Raw genomic sequence first — 15,009 nt, forward strand, 5'->3', positions numbered from 1 at the left:
TTGTTGTTGGGGATTTTGTCACAGCAACGAGAAAAGAATTAACACACACATGTGCACACACACACACAGGTTTCATTTCAGTTTCTTTAAAATTCTTACTCTGTCTCAAAGCCACTCATACACTTCTTAGAGTGCCACAAAATTCACGACCCTGATGATTCCTCACACAATTTCCACATAGCCCTCCAGTTCCACGATTTCATCTCACGTTTCCACAACACATCATACACCCCACACTAATTCTCAAAATTCACATAATGTGTCTGTCCGCCCCTGGCAGAGTCCACCACCAAGTTCCTTGGGCATTTCCCACAGGGTTTCTCATAGTTCCTCAAACAACCCCCAGACAGTTCCTCACAGCTTTCTGTTATCTCCACCCCGTGAGAGTCTCGTTCACTCTCACTTCCGCACATGCTTCTTTGTAGTCTACTGACGAGTGTTTCCCCGCTACAGTTCCTTGTGTTTCCCTCCTACAGTTCCTACACTTTTTCTGTGCTTCCTCTCACATCGCCTCTTAGCATCTCCCACAGTCCTTTATGCACCTCAGCAGCTCACATCAACGACATGCCAAACCCACTTGCCTGCCTGGCTCCTTGCCAGTCCTCAGGTCCTCCGCCTGAAGCCATGTCTCTCTAGAAAGCTTTCTATCCATTCAGATGAAAGAATTTCCCTTTGGGGCCATCATTGAAGGTCATTTTTTTCTTCTGTGTAGAATTCATCCCAATTTATAACTACATGTTTGTGTTTCTGTTTATTGTGCCTCCCCAAGTGCGGAGCCAGATTTGTGCTGTTCATGCCAAGACTCCCCGGCTGCCAGCCTAGGTCCTGGCTCTGAAGTACACTCCTGCACTGTTTCTTCATTAGGTGAATGAGTGAGCTGTGGCCTTGGTGCTGAGCCTTGCGTGGAAGGGAGCTGGAGTCAACACACTCTGCTTCCAACCCCGCCCCCTTGAAGTTACCGAGATCAGCTTACCTTGTTGGGTCCAGAGTCCTGAAAAAACAAAGGACAGAAAGACTCTAAGAAGCTGGAGCAAAGCTAGGGTCTGAGGGTACAGTGAGCAGGGAGGACAGACTGGCCCCAGAGGAATAAACTGTATGCAGAACCCCAAGTGCATGCTAGGAATCTGTCATTCACTGCCCAGACGCAGCTGGCCACTCTAAACTGGTCGTGACAGGCAACTCAGACAGGAGTGTGACTTCTTGGGCTGTCGTCACACAGCAATCTTTGTGTTCTCTTACAAATTTCAGAGCGGGGATAAGGTCTCTCAGATCCTTCCCTGGGTGTTTTGGTGAGTAGACACCATAGTGGCATGTCAAAACCAGCTCTTCACTCCCAAGGACTGCAAGCGCCCTCTAGAGGATGGCTTGTACCAGACCAACAGCGGTCAGAGCTAACCACTGCACTACCCATCCACAGTTGAGGTGGTAACCCTCAGAAAGGTGTGATGAAGGAGGCACGTCGCCTCTGTTTTTAAAGGTGAGGAAGCTGGGGTTTTAAACAAGAGTTTCTACTTTATTTTCCGCTTCATGGCGCCCTCCACATCTCTTTGAACCCTAGTTACTTCTCCAAAGACAGAGCCAGCTTTTCCTTGGCGGCAGGTGAGGGTTACATCCCTGTAATCCATCCCACCAATGTAGCCCCAGAAGCCTGACGCCAGCTCACCATTTCAGCCAGAGCAGAGATGACCTTTCCCAGGGTGGTCAAAGACTTGTTGATGTTCGCTCCCTCCTGTGGGTAGAAAAGATGGTCAGGATGGGAGGCGGCCCCTGGAGCCTGTTGATCTAGCGTGACCCCTCCCCGCCCCCACTCTCCCCAGGGCCTGGTCTGTGTGGCATGGTGCTGAGGTTCCAGGCCCTAAAGCTGATCTCTGAGGTCACTAGGCACAGAGGATTCTGGGGCAAGCAGCTGGCCAGAGGTCCAGGGTTTCTGCTCAGCTCCCATCAGCACCGTAGTTAACCGCTCACACGTCCCCTCACAGGACATTACAGAGGTCCATCCCAATCAACAGGTCATGGCCTGGGCCAAAGTGGGAGATGCTCAGAGAAGTAAATATGCTCCTTCCTGACATACATGGTGATTCCTGGGGAGGGTGTGCCCTCAGGACACCAGATAGCCAGCTTAACCCACTGCCACCCCACATCTGTCTCTTCAGGGTGGGAAACAGAAAGTACTGAGTATGAAGTACAGTGAAGGACACTCTGAGCTCACTCTGGACAGGCTCTGTCTTCCTATTCTAGATCTGGAGCATCAAGGTTGATATTCTGTTTGCTGCAGGTCAAAGGCTCCAGCTCATGTACCCACCCCGCCATTCCTGTCCAGGCTTGCCTTTGGTGGGGCCCCATCCTTGCTCCACCCCCAAACAGACCTCCTGTCCAGCCTTCCCTGGGACAGTGCATACTTGGACACTGGGCCTCTGACTGAACCCACTGCTCTTTCTGGGCATGACAGCCTGGCTCTACCTTGAGTCGTGTGCCCTTGGCTCCTGTGGAGTCGGCTCGTTCGCTGCCAGCCAGGTCCACCAGGCTGATTTTGCTCACCTGAAATGGAAGAGGCATCAGAGGCAATCTCCTGCAGCAAGCCCCTGCTGCAGGGGCATCTTGTCTCTGGAGTCTCCCTGTACCCTTCATGATCTACTTGAGGCGCTATGGCCACGCCCCTTCCCTGGAGTCCTCCCATCTTTGATTCTCCCAGTTTCCCTCTTCATCTTCGTTCACAGCCTTTTTTCCCCCCTGTTCTATCCCAGGGAGGCACCACACCACCTCTTCAGAAGCCGCACACACTTCTAACGGTCTTGCCCTCTTGGGATGGGCACTCCATACAGCGACAGATAGACTCAGTTAGGTATTGTCGCAGATGCCTCTAGTCATCTGGGATGGGATTTGAACCCAGGTCCACAAAAGGCCTCAGCTGTTGCTTTGCTATTTCACAGGGCCCTGGCCAGGCTCCCTGTGGGGAGGTAGTCATTCAGGAAGTCGCCTTGTCTGACCGATACCGGACACAAGAGGGACTCTCTCAGAGAAGCCCTGGCAGGTTAACCTTGTCCTCTCTAGTGGTCCTGACCCTCCTCTGCCTACTATTTCATGGGGACACAGTTGGAGGCCTCTGCACTAGGTCCAGGTGACCCCCAACACTGTCAGGAACTGACATGGACCCTACTTAGCTCCCCTACAGAGGCTTTGTTGAGTAGCTTGGAAAGAGTGTTTGCACAGAAGGACCTTCAGGCAGAGGGACACGGAGACTGACAAGAGGCTCAGAAAGACCCTGCTACCTTCCCAGGAGACTACAGATTGAATAAGTAAGATAAAGACCCCAGGAAACATCGTCCAGGCAATGTCCTGACCCACTGAGAATGCCAAAGTGTGGCTTGCACGTGGATGTCTGGAGCAGGAACTGCCAGGGCTGCACAGTCAATGCTGAAAAAGACACTCACTGCCCACCACATGTGCTGGACCCCCTCTTTCCACAGAGAACCTGCTTGCCAGTCTGTATAAGCATCATCATTACCTTCCACCCCTAGCCCAGTTCCAGCTACCAGCTTAGATAGACCCTGCCCACCCAGACCATTCCGCGTGCTCACTTTCTCTGTGGTAATGTTGGTCTCCGCATCATGGCGCTTCTGGGTGAAGATGATGTTGAAGACAGCGTGAGAACGGCTGCTGGTCTCGTTCATGTTCGTGGCTGCCACAGTCCTGAGAGGAGGAAGCAGCTTGAAGTTGTCTGTCCCTTACCCAGTGGCCAGGCATGAGAGTTCCCAGTGGAGCCAGGGTGCTCACCTAGGTCACTGGAACTCAGATTCTTCAGCCTGGCTGTGACCACACCTCCTGCCAGAACTCAAGCCCTGTTGCCACCTGCTAGTCAGTCATGGAGGTGCTCAGCCCTCAAATGACATCATGTATAGTGGAGTTAGTGTCTCAGGTACTTCCTGCGTCTGAGACTCAACATCACAGGAGACCCCACAGGCTTTGATGTGGGAGTGCCCCTTGGATGGGGAAAGTATCCATCACCCATCTCAATGTTCCTCCAGGCACAATGGAGAGCCCAAGGAACATACCATGTCCCCAATAGCCAAACCCCACAGAAGGTAACGAGGACCAACCATGTGGCCTTTCAGGAAAAAGAGCCCAAGGTTGCCTGAGACTGGAGGGGGTTGGTCCCAATACCGCCCTAACCTGACAAGAACCTCACAGAATCTGCCAAGGTGTAGTTCCCTGCGACAGCTCAGTACCTGCCTCTGGCAAAGGTCACAGTGTACTTCACATGCGCTGTGGGGCTTTATTAAGAACAACCCTGAGGGGCTGTTGGGGTAGTTCAGGACACACACACAGACACACACACACACACACACACACACACACACACACACACACACACACACACACACTACCGCAGGCACTGTAAGCAGTCACCTGAGCAACCTAGGGCAACATATATGTAAGACGGACCGTCGTGATGATCAGTGTTCCAAGTTAAAGGGGGATGGATTGCTTATGGCCACCATAATGACCCTCACAGTTTCTAGACCTAGGCCTGACAGAGCAGCTGCCCTTGGGCACAGAGACTGACTCCAAGCTATTGGTACTGATGTCAGAATCCTGTTGCTTGAGGGGACATGGCCCATATGCTCAGCCCACGAACAGCCCTCATGCATGTGGGAGCCAAGGTCTCCCTCAGGCTAACACATGTCTTCAGTGGCCTGGCATATGAGGCCTATACCTCCTTGGGAGCCACCACACAGACCTACCAAGAGGTGAAGCCAATAGCACCCCAAGGACCAGGCCAGAGGTATGGCCAAGGAGAACAAGAAGTCAGCCCCCATACCTGGCCTTGTTCCCTGAGTCCATGAGGTCTTGGATGTCATTGTAGGAGGTTACAGCCAGCTTGGAGAGGTCCTCCACATAGGGCCCCAGCAGAGGGTGCTCCCTCACACGCAGGTTGCCTTTGTTCTTGGGGTTCAGGAGATCACGGACCCGTTCGCAATAAATCTCCATGTAACTGACCTGCAGAGCAACACCATTAGGACCCCGAGTGAGGCTGAGCTGCACTGTCAGGATCCTGTGGCAGGGCAGAGGGTGGATCCCTGGGTAGGGCACACAGAGCATCCAACCTGTGGCCTCTGTGTGATCATGGGTGCCAGCCCACCTCTAGCTGGCCAGCCTGCCTTCCGTGTATCTGGTCTACAAAACCAAGCTATTCCATTAAGGACCTCAAGGCAAGATAGCAGCTGCCTGATGGGCAGGGCACACAGAGGGACTTCAGCCAGGGTCAACCTTCTTCCACCTGTCCTGCCCTCCCCCACTCAGAGCCATCTTACAAGTAGCCACATAGCACAAGCCCCTGTGGACACCTTGCAGCTACCTCAGCCACAGTATAGGCCAGAATTTGCAGCTCGGTGGTGCCTGCCCCTACCTGGCTAGAATAAGTAGTTATGCAACAAACATCTGCCCGGGGTCAACTTCCCAGCACCCCTGAGCTCTGAGAATCTCCAAGTCCCATGTGGCCAGATGGACATAGTCGTCATGTTGATGGTGACAAAAATAGATGCCCATGTTGGGTCAGAGGGCATCAACAACTACACTTAGAACTCCCCAGATCTACACTCAGAAACAGGGCCAGACAGGACGTCCTACCTCCACGGAGTAGGACATGTTGTCATTGGTCGTGTCATTGATTCGAGAGAAGAGGTCCTCACAGAGCTTCAAAGATGGAAGAAATCATGTTAGATGATGAGGGCTGGTGGCCCGGAGCCCTGTCCCTCATGGTGCTATGGGCAGCTTGTACCCAAGCAGGGTACTGCTTTGCCAGACCCCCTCTGGTCTCTCCAAAATGCATATTCCAATGTAAAGGCCTGAATCCAAGCAGCCCATCTTCTCGTTTTAGCGCCCTCCTGGTTAGTATCTGACCCTTTCCTGGACTGTCTATCACCCTGTGCTGGGTGCACAGAGGCTGGGAGACATTGTTCCTCAGCTGACCCAGCATTCCCCCTTCTCTGACCAGGACAAGTGCTGGCCCAGCTTGCATCCATGGACCTCCTGCTGGGAGGAGAGAAGAGCTGGGAGAGGTCAGACTTCATAGTGGCTTCTGAGGAGCCATCTGTATTTCAAGCCACCTGCCACCTGCCCCTAGTCCTCACAGCCCCCACAGAGAACACCTGCCCAGCCAGTGCCTTATCTTGTGGATAGGCCCCCATTGGGCATTTTCTTTCTTTTTTAAAAAAATATGCTTTATTAATTTATTCATATTACATCTCAATTGTTATCCCATCATTGGGCATTTTCAAAGGCTGACTTCTTCTTGCAGCCCATCCCAAGCCATTAGGCCTCCCTCCTTCCCTCCCCCTTCCTCCTCTCAGGCCACCTCCCACTATCCTTTCTAGGCCCCAACCATACCTGTGGGATGATGCCTTGCTGGTCCTTCTCTTGCTTGCCCATCATGGTGTAGGACTTGCCAGCCCCTGTCTGCCCATAGGCAAAGATGCACACATTGTAGCCCTCAAAGGCATGCTGTAGCATCTCTTCGCCGATGTCCCTGTAGACCTGCTTCTGAGAGGCATAGTTGATGTCCTCGGGCTGCAGAGAGAGGAGGTGTAGCTGTAGAGGGCTATAGGCTCTGAGGCTGTCCATGAGTCCTCGGAGTCAAAGTGGGGACAGGGTCTTGGGGTGAAAAGCCAGGCTACGGTACAACCTAATCCTGACTTGGGAATGACTTCCTGAGGGGTCCTCTGAGTGACAAATAAGAGACAGAGAGTGGCTGAGCAGTGGAGGGGACAGGACAAAGAGATGAGAGCAGCACATACAAAGACCCAGAAGTAGAAGCTTGGCCTAGTCAGTTCATGTGACAGTGGTGGGTTTAGCAATAGCTAGAGCTGATAGAGGCGGGGTTCAGGGGCTCGGGGACATCTGGACTTTACCCTGAGGGCAGATGGTTCCTGAGACAGAGAAACAGCGTGGTCAAGCTAAAGGGAGAAAGACTGGATGGGGGCAGGGCAGCACTGGGGAACTCTGAAACCACCTTCAGAGAGACAGAGGCCAGGAAGATGGAGGGGATGGACTGCATGCTTCCAGAAGGATCTAGGGAGAGGTGGAACCCAGGCAGGGCTTCATGTGGAGTGGACATGGGGGCTAGGGAGGGAGGAGTCCAGAGTCCTCCCAACTCTCAGTTTGGGGGATGCTGGAGCTCATAGGACGGGCTCAGCTTTGGGATTTCTGAGTTTGGAATGTCTGGGAAAGGGGAGAAGGCACAAGTAGATGGTCACAGCTGTGATGCTGGGACCGTGAGCAAAAAGATCTGGTCCTTATAGGCTGGTGCTCCAAGTCAGTAGGGTAGAGTCTTTATCCCATCCTATAGGGGAGCACGCAGCTCAGGGAGACCTCAGGACTCCTGCAGGCGGGGGCGGGGGGCAATACTGCAACCAGAGCTGGGCCAGGTTTCACACTAGCTGCCTCTTCTCAGACGCAACTCACCGAGGTATGTGACCAGTAGGAGTAATCAAAGCTGAAGCTCTTGGGCGTCTCCTTGGGCTGTTTGGGGTTGACAATGGCTGCAAGGGACACATGATAATGAGGTTGGTTAATTCTGTGCTATGGAATCCCAGCTGTCCAGACTGCATCCTAAAGTAAAAGCCTAATCCTCAGGGGGTCCCAGGCAAGCCAGACTCCAAACTAGATGGGACCAGAGACCCACTTGCAGGCACCCAGGAGTCTCTGCCCCTTTTTGAGGTGGACTCAGAGGGCATCACCAGGCCAGGTCTGTCTCCTGGTGACTCCTTCCTGAAGACAATCACACTACAGACTCCAGCTCTCCTAGTCCAGGGTTCTACAGCCTACTGGTCTACCTGTCCTACCTGGTACACATGTGTCTAGGGCACCCTGTGACATTTCTAGTCCTACCCCTTGCAGGGACTCTCATGTCTGCGCAGCTCATCTGGACGTTTGCTGGGGGTATGTTTACTGTCCTACTGGGAAGGTACTCATTGTCAGGCACATCACAATCTTTTCCTCTCTTATTGTCAGACAGTGAGTGCCTTCTAGCCTTGTTATAACCCAAGCTCACAGGCATATCCCCTGACTTGAGGTATCGCAGTGTTTGCTTCCTCCTCCCTCCTCACAGAGGCCCCAGCCTGACCCTGAGGCATCCTTTTTTTTTTTTTTAAGATGTATTTATTATGTATACAGTGTTTTGCCTACATGTATGCCTACACATCAGAAGAGGGCACCAAATCTCATTATAGATGGTTGTGAGCCACCATGTGGTGGCTGGGAATTGAACTCAGGACCTTTGGAAGAGCAGCCAGAGCTCTTAACCTCTGATCCATCTCTCCAGCCCCAAGGTAGCACATCTTAATCCTACAGCCAGGGATGACGTCTGTGTGAGCACTGACATATCCACCATGTCAGGCCAGACCTGAAATTTCCCAGGAGAGACCCTCAATCATCCAGGAGGTCTGCATTGCACCCCCCCCAGCTTACAACTTTCATCCTCAGCAGCTCTGACCCACAGCACCTGTGCTCAGTAGCCATAGGAAAGGGATTTAGTTCCCACACCCTAAAGCTGTGTTCCCTAGACTGTCAGAAACAAAACACCTGTGTTAATGTAGACTTGAGGACCCAAAGCCAGATTCAGACCCCTGCCCTGGGTTCTCACATCCATAAAGGACATGGGTCAATCATAGTCACCATCAATTCTGGAAAGCAAAACTCTCCCACCCCCAGGACTCTGTCAACTTGGGACTAGTTTCCCTATGTGAGAATCCTAATACAGCCCTTAGAATATGCTGTTTACCCACCAGCCTGTATCCAAGATGACTTCCTGCCATGTGGGAAGGGACAACACATCTCTTCTCAGGCATGACTGAGCTCTCCTCTAAAACCTGTACCAACGTCAAAATGATGCTCCTCTGGTACATCAAGATGGCTTTGTTTGGAGATGGGAGCTTATTAAAGTGATGTCATCAGAGTGGGCCCTCTAATGTGATTGATAACCTTACAGAACAGGGAAATCCAGAGACACACATGCAGGGAGGACACTGCATCCTGTAATCTTTACATCTTTATCTTAAAGCTGAAGAGCGGGGTGAGACCTCACAACACCAAAGTTGCCAGCAGCTCAGGAGCTCAGCAGGGCCTTGGGAAGATCCTTCCTCCCGGCCTCAGGAGGCCTCAACCCAGACTACACTTGGCCTTCAGCCTTTTCAGAGTGGCTGAGTGTACATTCCTGAAGTTAAACCAGCCTTCCATGATTGCTCATGGCAGCTCTGGGGAGCTGAACACCCTATGGCTGTGCAAGCCTCTGCCGCTGTAACGAGCTCAACGGCCCACAAGGCTCAGGCCAAGCATCTGGCCCAAAGCATCACAGGAAACCATCTCTCCTCAGACCTTACCTACATGCCTAGACTGAACTTCTCCCAAGTCCAGAGCTTTGGGGAGACCAGTGGGAGAACACAGTGACTGGCCATTTGCCCCTTACCATGACTGCCTCAAAGAGACAGCAAAGCAAGCTGACCTAGTTTCATGTCCTTCTAGGACACAGAAGCAGTGGCTGCAATGCAGTCAGAACCCAAGCACAGATGAGGTCAGTGCCATGGAAACAATTGTCGTACCTTCTTCAGTGCGGCCTGAACTGAGCCTCTGAAATCCTGAGGAGGAGGCCAGGACCCCCCTCTTCACACCACCATTGCCCCACCTTTGTCAGCTCTGCTCCCTTACTCCTTGTGCTGCGGATCAGGGCCTCTGTGTAATCCTAATTACCCTGCCCTGGCCCCATTCTTGCTCCTGAACAGGCCAGCGCTCTGTATCCATCCTTCAACGTCCCCATCCTCCCTGACTCCGATGGGGTCCTGGCACTGGAGTCATCATCGTACCCCATAAAGACCCTAAGCTCCCCAAGGTGGGAGCCTCCCAGAGCATAGGAGGTGCGCAAACTCAGTGGGGATCGGGCAGCAGGCAATGAGTGAGGTGAGAGGTCTTCATTCAGGCTATAAGGGGAGAGTCCACTGTGGGGCCCAGCTGGCATAGAACTCTGGGCTTGGGCCTTGCTTGCTCCTGCCCCCCACAACCTGCCTCCTTGATTCAGCAGTACGTGTTAATGGAAATACCTTCCGTCATTGTCCGCGGGGCCTAAGGCCTGAGATGAGGGAGGTTCCCTGCAGTTCGCACAGCACAGAAGGCCTGGATCCCAGAGTGCACCAGGCCTGGCTGTCCACCCACAGCTCCCAGCCCACCCTGCAGAGGCCTGTTTTGTGCCAACAACCCTTCCCCCACAGTCCGTTTCTCATAGAAGTAGAGCCCATTAGGCCAGAAAGCAATTGGCTGTCCTGTGGAAGCAGGAGAAGGGAGAAATGGGGCCACTCAGGCCTAGAAGCCAGTCCACCGGACCAGCTCATTAAATACTCCATCCCTTCCACCCCTTACTTTGCCTGGGCCCCTGGGAACCAGGCTCTTTCAAGAGAAGTTACACAATACAAGGCTCGTGGGGCCTGCACAGGGGTGGTCACCCGGTGGGGAGGACAAAAGTGGGGGCAGGGGCCTTGTGTAGACTGGCAGAGGGAAAGACGTGAACCGGGCAGTTTTCTCGGGGTCAGAATGTCCCACAGCAACCAAGAACATCGAAGAGCAAGCAGGGCGTGTGCTGAGCGGATGCAGGGGCAGTTGCATCCTGACCCCAGGGGTTTCTCTATGTGGCTAGGGGGTTCCGAAATAACCCTGGATTGGGACTGTGGGGAGGACCCAGCATGAATTGCTGCTATGCACAGGTGGGGAAACTGAGGCCTAAAGCGATGACCCACCAAGGTCGGTGGCAAGTAAGCAGAGTCCCTCCCTCCAAGGCTCTTTATCCCTGGCTCTCCTGGAATCCACTTCAGGGGCACAGCCTGGGCTGATTCTTTGATGTGTTCTGGGGACCTACTATCAGCCTGCTCTGTGGCCTTCACAGGGACACGGCTGAACCAAAGCCCACACCATCGTCTTGTCCTCTGAGTATAGACTATGACTTAAGGAGGGTAGAAGCCAAGAGGTGTAACCTACCCCATTGTGTAGCAAGAATATGGCCCATGAATAAAGCATACAAAACCCCACTGTGACAGGCCCAGGCTGGCTGTGTCAGTGACAGACAGATGTACCACTGATGATTTGATTGCTAGGTCCAGAAGGCTCAGACAAAGAATATTATTTACCCAGATGACAATTACAGAATAACAGGACCTAAAGGTGCCTGGAGCACCCACAGTGATTCCAACATCCTTTTCCTCTCTCAGTAGGCCTAGTGGCCACCCAAGGAGGCAGCCAGGGACATATCTGAGACCCTCAGCTCTAGCAGCCAGATGTGAGCTAGGAAATGACAAGAGCAGGTGTTTGCACAGTGGCTGAATGCTGTGTGAGTCCTGAGGAGGGACCAGGTAGCTGTTGGTGCCAACCTGGGTGCAGTTTGTACCAGCAGAAGCTTATGGAAGACATCGGATAGAACCCCCATGAGACCCAGGCTCCCATGTCCGCCAAGGCCAGACAACCCTGAATAGAGGTGCTAACCAGCTTTTTAAGGTAGGCTGCCATCAGCAAAGTCCACTCAAACATTGGGCCGTTTGCAGAGGACCCCAAAGTGAGCCCACCCAACGTAGGGAGTCAGAAGCAAGGCTGACAGCTCCCCTAGTGGAGGAATGAGGGGACTGCAGATGGCCCTGCTGAGGACGGTTTCCAGTCTGGGTGTGGTAAATCCTGCAAGCCTCCCATTGTGATCTGCCCACCTTCCTGCCTGTGTATCACATCTCATTAAGAAACTTTCCCCATAAAATAATGAACAGAGAAGCACCTCAGAATGGGGGCCCGGCTCCCACCCTAGCAGTCAGACCCTGCCTGCTTTGGGGCAGGTCTATGGTTTACTACTTCCTGTTCCTCAAAGTTAGACCACACTTCCCACGTCAGAGTCCGACATGACCAAGTGAGAAACACGGCAAAGAAAAGACAAAGTGGGGAGCTGGAACTCCAGAGCTGTTTGCTAAGTAGTATTGGCTTCCACCCCTCAAATTCATATTCCTGGAATCTCAGGGTGTGGTCCTATCTGGAGACAGCATCTTTTCCCGTCTTTGGCTGGATCTCATTATGGTACCCAAGTTGAGCTTGAGCTCCTAGTCTCGGGTAGTGCGCCCTCCTCAGCCACCTGAGTAGCTGAGACTACAGGCATGAAAACAGGATTGTAAAGACGCGGTTAACTGTTAAAGTGGAGTCATACTGAATTAAGTTATACCTTAAATCCTTATAAAGAGGCCACGCCAAGACACAGAGCTATAGCCAGGTGTGCTGGCACACGCCTGTGTCTTGGGCCAACCTGGAATTACAATATATGAGATTAAGGCAAGAGTTCAAGGACAGCCTGGGCTACAGTGTGAATAGGAATCCAGCTTAAGACACAGCCTGAGGCTCCATCTCAAACAAACAACCAGAGCACAGGGAGACCAAGTAACGATGCGGACAGAAGTGAGAGCAACGTGGGCACCGGCCCAGCCAGGCAGCAACCACCAGACATTGGAGAGGCAGAAAGCATGGTGCCCTGAAGGGAGGGGAAGCAACCTGCCCACATTTGATTTAGAATGTCTGGCTTCCAGAACATGAGAACAAATTTCTGTTTCCACAAGCCATCGTCTGTGGCCATCTGTTATTCGTGATCCCTGGGACAACCCCCCCCCGCCACCCCCCCCCCCACCGATAACAAGGATAAAGGAAGGTTTGGGGCTCTTAGACCTAGACTAGGCTGGCTTAGCTCTTGGTCCCGTGTGACCAGCAGTTGACGGTATAGCCGCTAGGGGTTACTTACTGGTGGTGCTTCCTGACATCTGAATGATGCACTTGGAGTCCCGGCTCATTTCCCGGGAGTTGAAGGGGCGCACGCGCACCGCCACCTTCACAGAGGCCCCGGCCATTTCTGTGGAGTTTGTTGGTAAACTCAGCAGCTGTGGTTGCCCCAGAGAGGGCAGAGTCACCTAAATGGGGTGGGGGTGGGGGGGGGAGGTAAAGGGAAACACATATTAGGAGCAGTATTCAAAGAGCCAGTACACAAGAGGGTGGCTGTACCCTTCTTCACTCCCTTAAAAAGCCGCCCCCCACCCCCGCCAGTTGACAGTGTGGTGACCAAACTACAGGACACAGAACTGGGAAGCAAGTAGCTAAAGATGAGAAAGGCACTAATTTTAACAGCACAGAGCTAAGCTGAATGTAAGGAGGCCAATCACCCTCCACTGAAGGAAACCGTTTCCCCTGTCCCAGCAGCTATCATTGGCAAGTGGCCTTTGCTTATGGATGGGACTTTGTGCCCACTTCCCCTTCCCAGTCTGGGATTTTGTATTGGTTGAACTTGTACAGATTTTGAGCATGAGTAACAGTAGCATATCAGCCTCACCCCAGGGAAAGGTGCATGCTTAGAAATAGTTGGCCAACACAAAACAGCCTCTGTGTTATTGTGTCGGTTTTTTCTTGTTTGTTTGTGTGTGTGTGTGTGTGTGTGTGTGTGTGTGTGTGTGTGATGGGTGGGTGGGGGTGCATGCTTTTTCTTGTTTTGTTTTTCTTTTCGTTTTTAAGAGAAAAAATATGACGTCGGGTGGGTAGAGATGGGGAGAGCGCTGGGAGGAACTGAGGAAGGAGAAAGAATATGACCCAAGTATATTGTATGGAAAATCTTTTAACTGAACTTTAAAAAGAAGCCTAAAGGGCTCCTCAGTCTGGGCCTGGGCCTGCCTTTCTCTGGCCATGTGATTCACCCTTGGGCTGGATGATCACATATGCTGAAAGGGCAGGGTTGAAGCCAGTGACCCCATCCGCAAGCTGGAACTGGGGCTTGACGGACCCTCAGTAAACAGTCCTTTCAGAGGCTGCAGGAGAAGGACGGAGCTCCCTGCCTCTGAGGGTGGACAAATCCTCCTAGAACAAAAACTGGTGGGAGCTGGATTTCACCTCGCTCCTTCATGGTGGCCCCTGAAGCCCCAAGGCACAGTGTCAGCCACTCTTAGAGAGCATGTAACACCTTCCCCAAGTCGATGAGTGACCACCCAAGAACTCTGTTTCCCTGTGTTGACATCCTAGCTATGGAGGAGGGTGAGGCACAGGCAAGCCTCCGAAGCCTCTGGAACGCAGCATGCACGCTGTAGCACAGCTTGTGGCCTATAAGGTGGTATTATTCTGTGACTGAGTAACCCCAGGCCCAGAAATAGCAAAGCATTAGAGAGGAAGAAGATGCTTATGAGAACAGATGACATGGTAAGCTTCTCACTCTCCTCAAATTTAGTTGCCCAGATGCTCAACTCCTGTAACCCAGATATTCCAAGAGGATTTTCAGTGAAATCTGGCAAGATAAGATTTTTGGGAAGTGAGGACAAAGACTGGGCTGCGCCCCCTCGCAGCCATCACATACCCTAGAAAGCTGCGCTCATTTAAAGGCTGGCAATGGTGTCTGTCCTAGTTTTATTTCTGTGGCTGTGATAAGACAGACCAAAAGCAGCATGGGAGGAAAGGATTTATTTGGCGGCTATTTCTAGGTCACGGTCCACCAATGAGGGAAGTCGGGGCAGGAATGCTGCTTGATGGCTCACTCGCAGGCCAATACCCCACTAGCGCTCTTATACAACCAGTAGCCACCTGCCTAGGGAATGGTGCCACTCATAGTGGGATAGTTGCTGCCATCAGCTCGTAATCAAGACAGTTCCCTACAGACATGCCCACAGGCAATCTGATTTAGGCAATTCCCCAACCCAGGCTTTCCTCTCAGTTGACTCTAGGCCAGTGGTTCTCAACCTGTGGGTCGCGACCTATTGGGTGTCTAACTACGCTTTCACAGCGGTGGCTTAAGACCATCAGAAAACACAGATATCTATATTCATAACTCACAACAATAATAAAATTACAGTTATGAAGTAGAACAGAAACACTTTTATGGTTGGCGTCACCACAACATGATGAACTGTATAATAGGATCCCGGCATTACAAAGGTTGAGAACCACTGCTCTAGGCTGTGTCAACTTAACAATTAA

At 52.3% G+C, this 15,009-nt stretch overlaps 1 protein-coding gene across 17 annotated transcripts in view; it reads right to left on the minus strand.

Annotated features, from left to right (window-relative positions):
* The window catches only part of KIF1A (kinesin family member 1A), an 87,896-nt gene that overhangs the window by 55,824 nt on the left and 17,063 nt on the right, over positions 1-15,009 (minus strand). For all 17 annotated transcript variants that reach the window (XM_084780244.1, XM_084780243.1, XM_084780242.1 and 14 more), the window contains exons 2-10: positions 12,803-12,968; positions 7,462-7,538; positions 6,388-6,567; positions 5,629-5,694; positions 4,820-4,998; positions 3,579-3,690; positions 2,461-2,538; positions 1,664-1,729; positions 974-991 (exon numbers count right to left, since the gene is read on the minus strand). In XM_084780244.1, the coding sequence (XP_084636370.1) occupies positions 974-991; positions 1,664-1,729; positions 2,461-2,538; positions 3,579-3,690; positions 4,820-4,998; positions 5,629-5,694; positions 6,388-6,567; positions 7,462-7,538; positions 12,803-12,908 (882 nt within the window). In that variant the 5' untranslated portion in view covers positions 12,909-12,968. The remainder of the gene's footprint in view (positions 1-973; positions 992-1,663; positions 1,730-2,460; positions 2,539-3,578; positions 3,691-4,819; positions 4,999-5,628; positions 5,695-6,387; positions 6,568-7,461; positions 7,539-12,802; positions 12,969-15,009) is intronic.

The sequence above is a fragment of the Acomys minous genome, assembly GCF_964271855.1.
Source record: "Acomys minous genome assembly, chromosome: 4".
NCBI lineage: Eukaryota > Metazoa > Chordata > Mammalia > Rodentia > Muridae > Acomys > Acomys minous.